General features: G+C 36.5%; 1 protein-coding gene and 1 pseudogene across 1 annotated transcript in view; both read right to left on the bottom strand.

The window, feature by feature from the left end:
• The window catches only part of USP37 (ubiquitin specific peptidase 37), a 76,005-nt gene that overhangs the window by 38,239 nt on the left and 22,057 nt on the right, over positions 1–15,709 (bottom strand). The window contains exons 6-8 of the mRNA XM_069467157.1: positions 15,544–15,641; positions 9,206–9,290; positions 1,783–1,944 (exon numbers count right to left, since the gene is read on the bottom strand). Of these exons, the coding sequence (XP_069323258.1) occupies positions 1,783–1,944; positions 9,206–9,290; positions 15,544–15,641 (345 nt within the window). The remainder of the gene's footprint in view (positions 1–1,782; positions 1,945–9,205; positions 9,291–15,543; positions 15,642–15,709) is intronic.
• On the bottom strand, positions 11,424–13,184 carry LOC138380754 (A-kinase anchor protein 5-like; annotated as a pseudogene).

Below are 15,709 nucleotides of genomic sequence, written 5' to 3'. Positions count from 1 at the left end.
GCTTAAGCAGCAGAAAATAGGAACACTGCAGGAATTTGGTTTGCTTCTCTACTTAAGAAGGTAATTTAAAGGTGATGGTATTCTTTGTCTCCCAGTAATGCTGAAGCATAGGCTTTGTGTGCTTTTCTTTGCACTCCTCATTAACTTTATGTTTTTTGTTTGTTTTCTGGAGAATCTGGGAGGAACACTGGAATTATGTAGCCTCTGTTAATCTCTAGACCTGGTAGTTTTCTACTCACTTTTTTTTAATAGAGTCCTTAGTCCTGAATACTTATACCACTGGACACATTATAGTCTAATTCCTGAAAGAAGTCTGAAAAAAGGAAAGACATATTTCCAGAGAGGAGTATAGGCACTATACAGAAATGAAAGAAACAGTGGAGGAGCCTGAAGCACCAAGGGTGGGCAACTTATGAGGCTGTCAAGAAAATCTGCAGGAGGTGAAATATAGAGACCAGAAGTAGATTATAAAACACGTAAGAGGAGGCAATAGGAAAATGACACAAATAAGATCATAGCAGATAGAGAAAAGATCTGGATGAAGAATGGCCACAAAATGGGATAGATAAGACCAATATAAGAATGTTGTCTGGTAAGGAGATAGCAAGATAATAATTGTGGCAGAACAATCAGAATGAAGAACAAAGGAAATTAAGTATTAAATTGGAAGGCAAACATTGTAGAAGACAGAGCAGAAAGGACAAGGATCAAAGAAAGCAACAGGTAAGCAGAGAGATAACTGAAATGTTCTTCCTGCAAACTTTATGATAATTTCTGCTAATATATGCAGCATATAAACTACTATGAATTAGCCAAATTGGCAGACACCTCTCATTCAAGCAAAGTGATAAGTTTAAAGCTGCTATAAAAACAATAGTCTGAGTGAGATTAAAAAACAAATAAGCTGGTAGGAGGGAATTTGGTAAGAATAATCAAAATTTCAAACTGCCTCCCTTAGTCTTAATAATTCTACTTCGAAGAATTTGCCCTATAGAAAAATTCCAACAAGTATTAAAAACACATGTATATAAGAATGTTCATTATAGCCTAGAATGTAATTGTAAAACAGGGAAACCTAAATGTACACTGACATGGTTCAAAGTGTTATACTAATATATAAGGATGTCCATGATTAACGTGCAGTAAAAAGAGAACATACAAGCAATATAGCATAGTGGTTAAGAATGCAATTGGAGTCTGATTACCTGGATTTACTACTGCTATAGCACTGACTGTACTGCTTTGAGCAAGTTAATTAACTTTGCTAGGCTTTAGTAGGCTTTAGTTACTTTATCTATAAAAGCAGATTTTTAATATATCTATCTCACAGACCTATTGCAAGAATTTAAATAAAAAAATCAGTTAAAACACTTAGCATACAGTATTTGGCACATGATAAACACTTTAAGTAAGACAACTACTATTATTACTACAGTTATTATCCTATGATCTCATTTTTTAGTTAATAAAAATATAACCATAAAGGGACTGGTGAGGATATATCTATAAAAGTATCTCAGAAGTAGGATGAAGTATATGGGTTGGAGAATACACATTTTCTGTTTTAAAATGAATATTACAAATTTAAAAGTTAAAAAATTATTTGGAGACCAGATAATGGACTTTATTTATAGATGTAATAATCTTTAATAAGTGATCTGATTTCTAACTATTTTAGAACTATAATTAATGTAACTCCTTTCATTATTTTTTACACCAACAAAGCATACTTCAGTTGGATCACTTCATCAAAAAGAAAGTAAAATGAAAGAATTGACCTACCCCTGCAGTTGTTGCTGTTGGTGAGAGGAAAGGGGCACTCTTGGTTTGTTCCAGCCAGTGTAATCCTGGTTACACCTCATTTTTTTAACAGAAAGAGGAGCTGGCTGAGGAAGAAATCCCAAACTTCTTTTGGCAGAGGGAGTTTGGCTTGAAACGTTAGTCCTATAATAAAGAACAAATGATGAAGAAGCAAAATAAACTTTTGAATGATATTCCTCCCCCACACACACAGATTCAAAGAAGTCAATGTCTAGGAAAAAATTCTTAAACTTAGGGAAATATCAGTAATAATGACCAGTCGGGGGGAAATCCCCACAAGTATAAATTACCAAGTCTGTTGATAGAGAGCTGAAGAGGTTTATAATACTGTGTATCTCTGACCTACAATCCAAATAATCCAAGTTAGTGGCTTCAGAAAAACTATATAGTTTCACCTTATTCACGCTTATCTACTTTGTGGATATTACATTAGTTTACCTAATCTTGAACAGATTTATAGTAATTTTTCCACTATTACAAATAATATAACAAACATTCTTCCCTTATCTTCTTGAGAAATTCCTTTAGTTTATATGCTTGGAGGTGGAAATGTTAGGAGTATTTTCATTTTTAATTTTTCTAGATATGTGATTGTTTTCCCAAAAGGCTGTACCAATTTATATTTCCATCAATAGTGAACTTCCATTTCCTCAAGTGTTTACATTACTTTTACCAGAAGTTTTAATTTTTACCAGTATAGTGACACTTGATCTCATTGTTATTTTATTTTGCATTATCCTGATTACTACTGAAGTTGAACATATTTATATAATTGTTTACTCTTCTCTCAACTGCTCTTCTACACTCTTAGTTTTGTACTAGGTTCTTAATGATTTGCAATTTTTTTATATAATATATTCTATATACTAATCCTTGTCTATGACACATTCTAAGTTTTACATTTTTATGTAGTCAAATTTATCAATATTTTCTTGTTTCGGTTTTTGCATCTTGTTTAAGAAATCATTTTCTGTTGTAAGATTACAGAAATGTTTTCTTATTTTCTCTTAAAAGTTTTCAATTTTGTTTCCCCCACATTCAGGTCTTTAATCCACTTGGAAGTTTACTTTTCTTTATGTTGTGAGACAGGAATATGATTTACTTTTCTATAATTGCTACCAAATTATTTACTGTCTGGCTAGACCATATGTTATCCATTGTTTGGTTTTTTACCTAAAAAAAATACTGTGAAATAGAATACTCATATGGAAAAAGTATATACAAATCAAATGTGGAATTTAACAAATTTTCATAAAGCAAACACCTGCGTAAACAACCATTCGTGGCAAAATCCCCCAAGTGTCCCTTCCCAATCACAACCCCACATTCCTCTACCCTAAAAGTTACCATTAGCTGTTAGTCTTATCCCTTACTATGCACCCCTAAATATTGTAGTTTGGACAATGCATGTTTCCGTCTTTTCACTTTCAACCTTCCTGCATCTTTATATTGTAATTACTTCTCTTTTACATAGCATATGTATTTTTTTTCTTCCTTTAAATCCAGTATATCTCTTTAACTAAAACATTGTGTGTGTGTGTGTGTGTGTGTATAATTTTTTTTGAGACAGAGTCTCACTCTGTTGTCCCAGCTAGAGTGCAGTGGCATCATCATAGCTCACCGCAACCTCAAACTCCTGGGATCAAGCCATCCTCCTGCCTCGGGCCTCCCGAGTAGCTAGGACTACAGGTGTTTGCCACCACACCCAGCTAGTATTTTTCTGTATTTTGTACAGACAGGGTCTTGCTCTTGCTCAGGCTGGTTTCAAACTCCTGACCTCAAGCAACTCCTGCCTCAGCCTCCCAGAGTGCTAGGATTACAAGCGTGACCCACCACACGTGGCTAGTATATTTGTATTTACATAAATTGCTACAGATCTAAGATTAATGTACTGGCAAATAAATAAACAAATTACTATATAAATTTTATAACATTTGGTATATTTATACCAGCAATGTCATTACTGATTTTATATCTTAAATTTTCTGATGTGTTTATTTCTTCCACACGTTCTATGTTCCTTTCCTTCCTTCTTTTAGAATGTCTATTTAATGTTATTTCATTTTCCCCTGTTAGTTTAGAATATATTCTTTTTGAAAATTTTAAATGGATGTCCTAAAATTATACATTAAAAACAATAGATTTATTGAAATATAATTAACATATAATAAAAGGCACATATTTAAAATGCATAATTTTGTAAGTTTTGACATATATACACCTATGAAACCATCACCAGGATTAAGATAGTGAACACATTCATTACCCCCAAAAGTATCCTGGTTCCCCCTTTGCATACTTCCCTCCCACTCTTCTCTGCCTATGACCTTGTCTGTATGACCAGGCAACTTCTGATCTGTTTTCTGTCACTATAGATTACCTTACATTTTCTAGAATTTCATATAAATGGAATCACACAATATGTGCTTTCTAACGGGGCTTCTGTCAGCCTAATTATTTTGAGATTCATCTACATTGCTGCATGTACCAATAGTTTATCATTTCTATTACTGATTAGCATTCCATTGTGTGCATACACCACAATTCATCTATCCACTTTTAATTTTGAAAGTTTTAGATTTACAGAAAAGTTGCAAAATAGTACAGAGAATGGCCTTCACCAAGCTTCCTCTAACAGTAACACCTTATATAACCATAGTATAATTATCAAAACCAGGAAATTAACAGTCACGCATAGTATTAACTACTAAACTACAGATACTATTCAAATTTCACCAGTGTTTCTACTAAAGTCTTTTTTCTGGTCCAGGATCCCACAGTGCAAGCGGCTGTCATGTTTCCTTACTCTACTCCAAGCTGTGACAGTTCCTCATGTTTTTGTTTGTGTTTTTTATGACTTTGACACCTTTGAAGAGTACTGGTCAGGTATTTTATTGAATTTCCCTCACTCTAAGTTTGATGTCTTATGATTAGATTGAGTTACGCATTTGGAAGGAATAACAGAGAAGCGACACTGTGACCTCCTCAGTGCATCACATCACAGAGTACATGATGACAATGTCTTATTATTGGTGATGTTAATTTTGATTACTTGGCTAAGGTTTTATCTGCTGTGTTTCTCTACTATGAAGTTACTATTTTTTTCCTTCTGTAATTAAGAAATATCTGGGGGCTGGGCGCAGTGGCTTACACCTGTAATCCTAGCACTCCGGGAGGCCAAGGCAGGAGGATCGCTTGAGGTCAGGAGTTCGAGACCAGCCTGAGCAAGAGCAAGACCTCTACTAAAAATAGAAATTAGCTTGATGACTGAAAATATATGGAAAAAATTAGCCAGGCATGGTGGTGCATGCCTGTAGTCCCAGCTACTCGGGAGGCTGAGGCAGAAGGATTGCTTAAAGCCCAGGAGTTTGAGGTTGCTGTGAGCTAGGCTGACGCCTCAGGACTCTAGGTTGGGCAACAGAATGAGACTCTGTCTCAAAAAACAAAACAAAACAAAACAAAACAAAACAAAACAAAAAACATATCTTCCATGTCTCTACTAAGTGTATTCAATCTTTCCTCTATCTTTTTGAAAACATGGAATATAGATTTAACAACTGTTCTAATATCTTTGTCTACTAATTCTATCATTTATGTTATCTCTGACTCAGTATTTACTGATTTTTCCCCTCCTTATGGATTATATTTTACTGTTTGTTTGAATGCCTAGTAATGTTTTCTTGGATGCCAGAAACTGTGAATTTTACCTGACAAGGTAAAATTCAGGATATTTCTGATTTCTATGGACATTCTTAAATTTTGTTCTAGGATATGGTTAAGTTACCTGGGAACAGTTTGATCTTTTTGGGTCTTGCTTTTAATATTTGTTATATTGAACCACAGCAGCAATTACTCAGGAGATAGTTCTTTCTTACGAACAAGTAAACTTACTGACAGTATTCAAATCGTTGCTATCAGGAACGTGAATTTTGCCTGACCCATTGAACTCCAAGTATTATTTCCTTAGATCCTTCCCTGGCTGTGGCTACTTTCCTCACCCACATGTGCTGATCAGCACTCAACTGAATACTCAAAGAAAGATCCTCTCCAGGTCTCTGCAATTTTTTCTTCATGGAGCTCTTTCCCATCTGGTACTCTGCTCTGTGAATTCTAACTATTTGGCCTCCCTGGACTCCTAGCTCCATTACCTCAAGTCTGAATGAGTATAGGGCTCTGCCTTGTACCCTGACCCCTTTGTGCCGTGGCTTGGGGGTCTTTCTCTAGGACGTAAGCTAGAACAGTCACTGGGCTCATTTCATCTGTTTCCCACCTCTCAGAGAATCACTGTCCTTCACTACCTGATATCCAATGTCTTGAGAGCCATTGTTTCATATATTTTGTCCAGGTTCCTATCTATTCGAAGAGGGAAAGTAAATCCAGTCCCTGTTATTCTATCTTGGCCAGAAGAGGATGTCATCTTTACCTTTTTAACATGCCTACTTAACTGTGGCCTCCTCTCAAACAAGAAAAGGAACTTCAAATGTTTTAATTTCCCTGTACTCTTCCCCATTCCTATATTTCTTATTGTTTAATATTTTATTAATACTAATTCTTTGCTTTCAATTCTACCACATTCTCATTTGATAAAAACTATTAAACTGTACTTACCTACACAGAATAACCCTAGAAAGGTATTAGTAATAGAGGCTGCCTCTAAAACGGGAAAATCAAAACTAGGAGTTAGGAAAGTAAAAGAAATCTCCTTTTCACTGTATATGCTTTATATCTTTTTAATTTTCTACCACATGCACTTATTAGGTATACAAAAGAATATTTAAAATATTTAGACTTTTTTGTCTTTTTTTTTTTTTTTTTGAGACAGAGTCTCACTCTGTTGCCCGTGCTAGAGTACTGTGGCGTCAGCCTCGCTCACAGCAACCTCAAACTCCTGGGCTCAAGCAATCCTCCTGCCTCAGCCTCCCAAGTAGCTGGGACTATAGGCATGCACCACCATGCCCGGCTAATTTTTTTCTATATATATTTTTAGTTGTCTATATAATTTCTTTCTATTTTTAGTAGAGACAGGGTCTCGCTCTTGCTCAGGCTGGTCTCGAACTCCTGAGCTCAAACGATCCACCCACCTCAGCCTCTCTGAGTGCTAGGATTACAGGTGTGAGCCACTGCACCCGGACTAAAACATTTAGATTTTTTAAATATGCTTTATAAATTTCTTTGCTCATTGATTTTTCTTACTACTCCTTTTTTCTTCTTCCTGAATAAATTGTCTTTGCATATCTAAAAATAGCATTCTTTGTCTATATTATTGAAATATAATTTAGCTAGGTTTATCTAGAATTTTTTAATGCTATTGCTCTGTTAATAACATCTAACTATCTGCTTTCTATTCCAATTGTTGCTAATGTCAATCTGATTGTTTCTCTTTGATAGTGGATATATTTTCTTTCTGGTAGTTTCTAAAATCTTCTTTGCCCATCATCTTCTACAATGTAGATTTTTTAAAAGAGTATTTATTGAGGCTTTTCAATGTGAGACCTTTCATCATGTTAGTTTATTATTACTTTGACAATTTCCTTGCCTTTATTTTCCTTAGTTTTTTCTTCCAGAATACCCTTAAGACACGGAAGGTAAACTGACAAACCCAAAACAAGTCTCTTAATTTCATTTATATTTACCATCTCCTCTCTGTGCTGCATGCAGTGATCATGTCTTCTTGACAATAGTTTCCTCTTCCTGGTCCTCTACCCAGTGCAGGACTTTATGTCACTGGTTCATAATTCTTGCCACTATGCAAATAACACTAAGGCAGATGCCAATCATTGCAAGTCCCATTTTTATATCTTTGTTCTCTCCTCAGGGAGCACCAAGCTACCAGTACCTCGGGTAGTTATACAGAAGTGTTTTGCCCTGCTTAACTACCTCAGAGAACTGTTCTGCTAGATATTCAGCTCATGTAGCTTCACATAAAAAACCTAATTATGGGTGGAGTTACATTGAATTCCAATCTTGTGTCAGTTTTGAAGACCCAGTTCTCAAACTTGACTCTAGCCTGTGCCTTATGGCCATAGCCTTTGCTCAGTATTTGTTTTCTCACTGATCTGAAAATTTTCACCTTTAGTGCAAGCTAGCATTAAAAAAATTTTTTTCCTTAATCATTCCTACATGGGATGAATATGCTCACTTTATGATTTTGAGAAGAAATTTATGATTTATAATAAATCATTTGCAAACCAAATTTAGGTATTTTTTTTTATTTAGGTTTAAGAGTCTTCTAGTAAGCAGAAATATGTCAAGATTCCTCTCTCTTAAATTCAAATAACTTAATTACCACCACAGTCCATAATTGCTTGAGAGCTACTAACCAAGGCTGAATATACCTAAATATAAAATATCAAATTCTTTACTTCATCTTACTCATTTTAAATAAATAACCAAGTTGTTTTTTACCACTTTGAATTAAATTTTACTAAGAACAAAATATGACTTAATAGGAATTACATAGCATATATATTACAGATCCCATTAACCCCACTTTTTTTGTTTGTTTATTTTTTGAGACAAGGTCTTGATCTGTTGCCCAGGCTAGAGTGCAGTGGTGTGATCACAGCTCACTGCAATCTCAAACTCCTGGGCTTAAGTGATCTCCTGCCTCAGCCTCCTTGAGTAGCTGGGACTACAGGCACACACCACCGCACCTGGCTAATTTTTCTATTTTTTGTAGACACAGGGTCTCACTCTTTCTCAGGCTGGTCTCCGACTCCTGACCTCAAGCAAACCTCCTGCCTTGGTCTCTCAAAGTGCAGAATTACAGATATGAGCCACCATGCCCAGCCTTAACCTTATAACATTTAAAACCATCACATTTCTGTGCTGCATTCCATGATGACAACTTCTGAACAAGTGCTTAGCGTTGTCTTATATATTTATATCCAATAAATCTAACAAAAATTTTAGCTATATCTGCAGAATTAGCAATTAAATTTCTGCCTAGCCCTTTCAAGACAAGATACTGATATGAAACTTCTGATTTTTAAAGAAAACTCCTTAATTTTTGGAAGGTAGCTTAACAAATGGATAGGCAACAAAGGCAACATAAAAATGTCTCAGAGAAAAGATCTTAATATGTTCATCACTTGGAATAATGGAAAATATACTAGTCTAGAATCTAATAACACTGACAGTCACAACCTGTGGCCTCAGCACAAATCTTCCTAGACCTCAGTTTATTCATTTGTTGAAAATTTTAAAAAGAGATCAAACATTTCTAGCGTACTTCCTAAAATGTTATGATTCTACAATTCTCATCGTTATTTTAAATTGGGATATTCACATAGAGCATAATGCATAGCCTATCCTATTACATGATTCAATATTCTGAAAATGAGAGGTCCTCCAGTTTTTCACAAGGCATATAACCAATGCATACCTGTCTAGGTTAGTGACACCAGAAGAGTAGTCCTTGGAGCCAGCTCTGCTACCATAAAAGGATGATGACTGCAAAGGTAAAAGCCCTATAAAACAAATGAACAAAGGAAAAACTTAATTCCTCAATCAACCATTCAAGTTCACTTAATAATAAATTACACACTGGGCCTCTTTATATTTCTTTTTTTTTCCTTTTTTAATCAAAGTAATACAAGCATACCTTGTTTTGTTGTGTTTTGCTTTATTGAGCTTTGCAGATATTGCGTTGTTTTACAAATTGAAGGTTTGTGACGCTTGTGGTTTGAGCAAGTCAATCCATGCCATTTTTTTCTTTTTCTTTTTTTTGAGATGGGGTCTTACTATGTTGCCTAGGCTGGAGTGCAGTGGCTATTCACAGGCATGACCCCACTACTGGTCAGCCTGGGAGTTTTGACCTGCTCTGTTTCTGAACTGGGCTGGTTCACCTCTCTTTAGGCAACCTGGTGGTTTCCAGCTCCCTGGAGGTCACTATATTGATGCTAAACTTAGTGGGGACACCCAATCAGCATAGTGTACCATAACCTAGAACTCCTGGGCTCAAGCAATCCTCTGACCTCAGGTTCCCAAGTAGCTGGGACCATAGGCACATGCTACTGCGTCCAGCCATTTTTTTTAACAGTATATGCTCATTTTATGTTTCTGTGTCACATTTTGGTAATTCATCTGTTACAGTAATCTGTGATCAATGATTTTGGTGTTAATTTGTTAATTGTTCTAGGGCACCACAAACCATACCCATGCAAGATGGAAAACTTAATTGATAAATGTTGTGTGTTCTGATTGCACCACTGGCTGTTCCCATCTCTCTCCCTCTTCTTGAGCCTCCCTATTCCCTGAGTCACAATATTGAAATTAGTCCCTACAAGGACTTCTAAGTGTTCAGTGAAAGAAAGAATTGCGTATGTCTGACTTTAGGCCAAAAGCTAGCCCTCTTCTGCCAAATAGTTAACCAAGTTATGAATGCAAAGGTAAAGTTCTTGAAGGAAATTAAAAATGCTACTGCACTGAACACACAAACGATAAAGCAGAACAGTCTTATTGCTGATGTGGAGAAAGTTTTAGTGGTCTAGGTAGAAGATCAAACAAGCCATAACATTCCCTTAAGGCAAAGCCCAATCCAAAACAAGGACCTAACTCTCTTGAATTCTATGAAGGCTAAGAGAAGTAAGGAAGCTGCAGAAGAAAAATTTGAAGATACCAGAGGCTGGTTCATGAGAATTAAGCAAAGAAGCCATCTTCATAACATAAAAGTGCAAGGTGAAGCAGCAAGTGCTGATACAGAAGCTATAGCAAATTACCCAGAACATCTAGCTAAGATAATTAATGAAGGAGGTTACATTAAACAACAGATTTTCAATGTAGAGAAAACAGCCTTATAGCGGAAGAAGATCCCATGCAGGACAGGACTTTCATAGCTACAGAGAAGTCAATGCCTGGCTTCAAAATTTCAAAGGACAGGCTGACTCTTATTAGGAGCTAATGCAGCTGGTGATTTCAAGTTGAAGCCAATGCTCACTTACCATAGTGAAAATCCCAGGGCCCTTAAGAATTATGTTAAATCTACTCTGCCTATCTGTGCTCTATAAATGGAAGAACAAAGCCTGAGTGATAGCACATCTGTTTACAGCATTTACAGGTTTACTGAATATTTTCAGCCTACTGCTGAGATCTAGTGCTCACAAAAAAAAAAAAAAAATTCCTTTCAAAATGCTGCTACTCATTGAAAATGCACCTAGTCAGGGCCGGGTGAGGTGGCTCATCCCTGTAATCCCAGTACTCTGGGAGGCCAAGGCAGGAGGATCACTTGAGGTCAGGAGTTTGAGATCAGCCTAAGCAAGAACGAGACCTTGTCTCTACTAAAAATGGAAAAATTAGCCAAGTGCAGTGGCACGTACCTGTAGTCCCAGCTACTCGGGAGGCTGAGGCAGGAGGATGGCCTGAGCCCCGGAGTTTGAGGTTGCAGTGAGCTATGATGATGCCACTGCACTCTACCCGGGGCAACAGAGTGAGACTTTGTCAAAAAAAAGAAAAAAAAAAATGCACCTAGTCCCAAGAGCTCTGATAGAGACATACAAGGAGATTAATGTTGTTTTCATGCCTGCTAACATAACATGCATTCTTCAGTCCATGGATCAAGGAGTCATTTCAACTTTCAAGTCTTATAATTAAAAAAATAAATTTCATGAGGCTATGGCTGCCATAGAGAAGATTCCTTTGATGGATCTGGGCAAAGTCAATCGAAAACCTTCTGGAAAGGATTCACCATTCAAGATGTCATTAAGAACATTCGTGATTCATAGGTCAAAATAGCAACCTTTTTTTTTTTTGAGACAGAGTCTCACTCTGTTGCCCAGGCTAGAGTGAGTGCCGTGGCGTCAGCCTAGCTCACAGCAACCTCAAACTCCTGGACTTAAGCGATCCTACTGCCTCAGCCTCCCGAGTAGTTGGGACTACAGGCATGCACCACCATGCCCGGCTAGTTTTTTCTATATATATTTTTAGCTGTCCATATAATTTCTTTCTATTTTTAGTAGAGATGGGGTCTCGCTCTTGCTCAGGCTGGTCTCGAACTCCTGAGCTCAAACGATCCGCCCACCTCGGCCTCCCAGAGTGCTAGGATTACAGGCGTGAGCCACCGCGCCCAGCCAGCAACCTTTTTTTTTTTGAAGATTGTTTATTTTATTATCATCAGAGGCCATTTCATTAACCAGCTGTTCTATAGACAACTGGATAGCATTCTTGACAAGAGAAGAGGCTGTTTCTATTAAGAGTGTTTCATATTGTTCTGAAGTTCTACCCTCAAAACCACTATCATTAGCAAAAACCCCTACTTGCTCATTTTCAATTGAAATTAAGAATTGCTTAGGGACATTTTTAGATTTCTTAACATCAAATTCACTGATTTCAGTGTCTGTAATAATAATAGCAATTGGCTCCATTTTTTTTTTTTTTGCTTTCGTCTGATTTGGGTTTCTCTGCATTGATCCCATTTTCTTTAAAATCTGATTCTTGGCTCAATTCAGTATCTTTTGGCTTATTTTCTTCAGCTACAATCTCTCTACTTTCATAGTCTTTTCAGTTTGGTCCACTTTCTAGGATATTGTTACTGGCTTCTTCCAGAATTTGTTGATCTGGGATTGCAGTGAAAGAGGAACATCAGAAACCACTGGTTGCTGATGATCTGTTTCTGAAGGTTCAGGTGGGCTTGCTTGCTTGGGTTGAACATCTTGTTTTTCCTTGATCATTTCAATTTCTTTTTCAGTGATTAGAGTTCCCGTTTGAATAGTAGAATGCCCATTATCTAATCCAAGTTCTACTGAAATCACTTTCTCTCCAGAAGTTAGGCTGTTGCTCCCATTTGATTCACAGACCTCATCACCATCTTTCTGTGAGATGCCTTCACTTGGATTCTTTGTTACCTGATCATTAAATTGGGTCTGAGTTTGTATAACCAAACTTTTAGGCTTTCCTTGGACTTTGACACTGCAGTCTGAATCTTCTATAATTTTGAAATAATTACTCCTTTTTGTCCCTCTTGAGAATTTTATGCAGGGAATCTTAAGTCTGGATTTTGCCTTTTGCTTAGAAAGATCAGCATCCTCAGCATTTATTTCAGGTTGCACTTCAGCCTCAAATGGCTTTAGCCGCTTTAAAGAATCTGACCTTTTCCTGCGTGTTACAAGATGTTTGACTGAGGCCCAGGCGCACCCCCGCCTCGGGAGTCGTGGCTAATCAGAAGCTCCTGCTTACAGGGGACACTTCCTTGTCACATCAGCAGCTTCAGAGCTAGCTTTGGACTTCGGCACTTTGGCTGCCTTCTTTCTTCTCTTGAAGCAAAGCATGGAAGCTTTTTCCTCCTGTCTTTCACCCTGAAGAATACCTTCTGTTGATCTTTTCTCATCCTTGTTTTCTACTTGAATTCCAGAAACTATGGTCTCCATTTTCATGCTATACACTTATATTCTCTAGAAAACAATATTCTCTCTCTTCCTTAGCAGACTTTGACAAAAAGGTGGGCAAAAATATCACACTAAGTAAAATTTCTTCCAGGTGTCTTCATTCCTTTTGTCTTACTCCATACAGTTGTTTTAGATAGTTTCTTAGTACACAAATGCCTGGTTTCTCTGCTGCTTGTAATTTTTCTCTTTAATTTTTTCATGAAAGCCCTTTACTGGATACATTTTTGCTTTTTTTAAAGATCAACCATGGGCGCCGGGGTACCTGCTCCCGAGGTTGGGGCGCACTCGCAAGGCCAGAAACCCAGGAATCCAGGGAGCCACAGTTGCACCCAGAGCAAGCCTCTCTCTGCAAGGGACTGCCCAAAATAGCAATCTTCACAGAAGTCTGGAAGAAGTTGATACCAACCCTCATGGATGACTTTGAAGGGGTTCAAAGTCCTTCCTCAGTGGAGGAAGCAAACTGTAGATGTGGTAGAAACAGCAAGAGAACTATTAATAGAAGTGGAGCCTGAAGACGTGACTGAATTGCTGCAATCTCTTAACAAAACAGACGAGAAGTTGGGTGAGCAAAGCAAGCGGTTTCTTGAGATGGAATCTACTCCTGGTGAAGATGCTGTGAATATTGTTGAAATGACAACAAAGGATTCAGAATATTATATAAATTTAGTTGAGAAAGCAGCAGCAGGGTTTGAAAGACTGACTCCAATCTTGAAAGAAATTCTACTGTGGATAAAATGCTATCAAAGAGTATCACATGCTACAGAGAGATCTTTTGTGAAAGGAAGAATCAATTCATGTGGCAAACTTCACTGTTGTCTTATTTTAAGAAATTGCCCCAGGCACCCCAACCTTCAGTAACCACTACCCTGACTGTTGAGTGGTCATCAATATCAAGGCAAGACCCTCCACAAGTGAAAAGATTATGACTTGCTGAAGGCTCAGGTGATTGTTACTATTTTTTAGCAATTTAGTATTTTTAAATGTATGCACATTGTTTTTTCCTACATAATGCTATTGCACACTTAACAGACTACAGTATAGTATAAACATAATTTTATATACACTGGGAAACCAAAAAATTTGTGTGACTTGCTTTATTGCAATATTAGCTTTTGGTGGTCTGGAACCAAATCCACAATATCTGCAAGGTATGCCTGTATATATGCATGTGTAAAAGATCAAATATTGTGGAAAAAGTTATAATAGCAAAGCAATACTCCCCTGCCCCAAAGGTCTACACATTTCACTTTTAATTTCTAACCATTTTTTAAAACCTACTTTTTCTGATTTCCTCCACAGTGCTAGATAATGTTTCTATTTCTTGATTTATTCATCTTAAACAATATTAGTTGAGACCTTATCATGCAAAATTAGAAGTTTCTCGTTTACATTATCCCTACTCTTGTCCTCTTTCCAACCAATTATTAGTTGTATTACTTTAGTTCTTCTACTAACTCTGTAACTTCAATACACTTAAAATTTCTACAATTTGTTCCATGAATCTTATTGACTACCCACTTCCTTCCACATCAACTTTTGCAAGATATACCTTAACTTCAACATTGTTAAGGCTTATAACATCTTTAAGTTGTATGTTTTCTCACTACAGTTTAATTATAAAGCTGAATACCAACAAGTGAAGTTTATAACTTCTAAGTATTATTATTTCAGAGGTTAAGACTTATATTTGAGATGCTTCTTTCTGTAGGAGTCAATGTCACAATCCCAAACCACTAAAAAGAGAATACTCCTAGAGTCCTGATCAACTGGATTCTCTTAAACTATCCATTTATCAAAATCATGCCATATTTTAGCTTGCTTCAGTTTAATATCTAAGGATTTTAGAGGATCAGACAGATATGTAAGTGTGGAAAACATGAGACAAAAATTCATGGAAAGTCTAACTTTTAGTTTTTGTAAAAACAGGGTACAAGATAAGCTTAAACAACTGCTATTGTATTTAGGCAACAATTTCAAGATCTTCTGAAGCTTCTACTAAGTAGCAACACTGATGGACTTTAATTTCAATCACTTTACTGCTCTGATTCATTCTGTTTCAGGTACTCTGACAATGAAAAAGCCTAATTCTAGGCAGTCAAATGAGAAAAGAAGGTAAAGACTGGATTCTTTGTAAACCAAATACAAGTTCCCTTGTATTTTTAATAACGTAAAATATTTTAGCCAAGTCCTTAGTACAAATTGGTGTCCAAAACCTAGTACCAGATTAAGCAGTATTCCTGAATAATGTAGATATATATGTCCTGGTTTAGGTTTTTGTTTCTAATCTAATACAATACATCATAAAATAAGTGAGAATCTCATTTGTCATAAGAACACTTACCTGATGTCCGATTTTCTTCTGACTGTTTCAAACTCAGCTGCTTTTCTCTACTGCTGGTTAAATACTTTCTTGAGGGATCTGTCATAGCTTTGTTGTTCCTACGGTTAATAATTTTAAAACAATATAAGTATAGGTATATAAACATATTGTTCCAAATTTTATAGTT

The sequence above is a fragment of the Eulemur rufifrons genome, chromosome 1, assembly GCF_041146395.1.
Source record: "Eulemur rufifrons isolate Redbay chromosome 1, OSU_ERuf_1, whole genome shotgun sequence".
In the NCBI taxonomy this organism is placed as follows: domain Eukaryota; kingdom Metazoa; phylum Chordata; class Mammalia; order Primates; family Lemuridae; genus Eulemur; species Eulemur rufifrons.
Note: the sequence above shows the minus strand (reverse complement) of the source record. Positions and strands in the feature narration are given on the sequence as shown.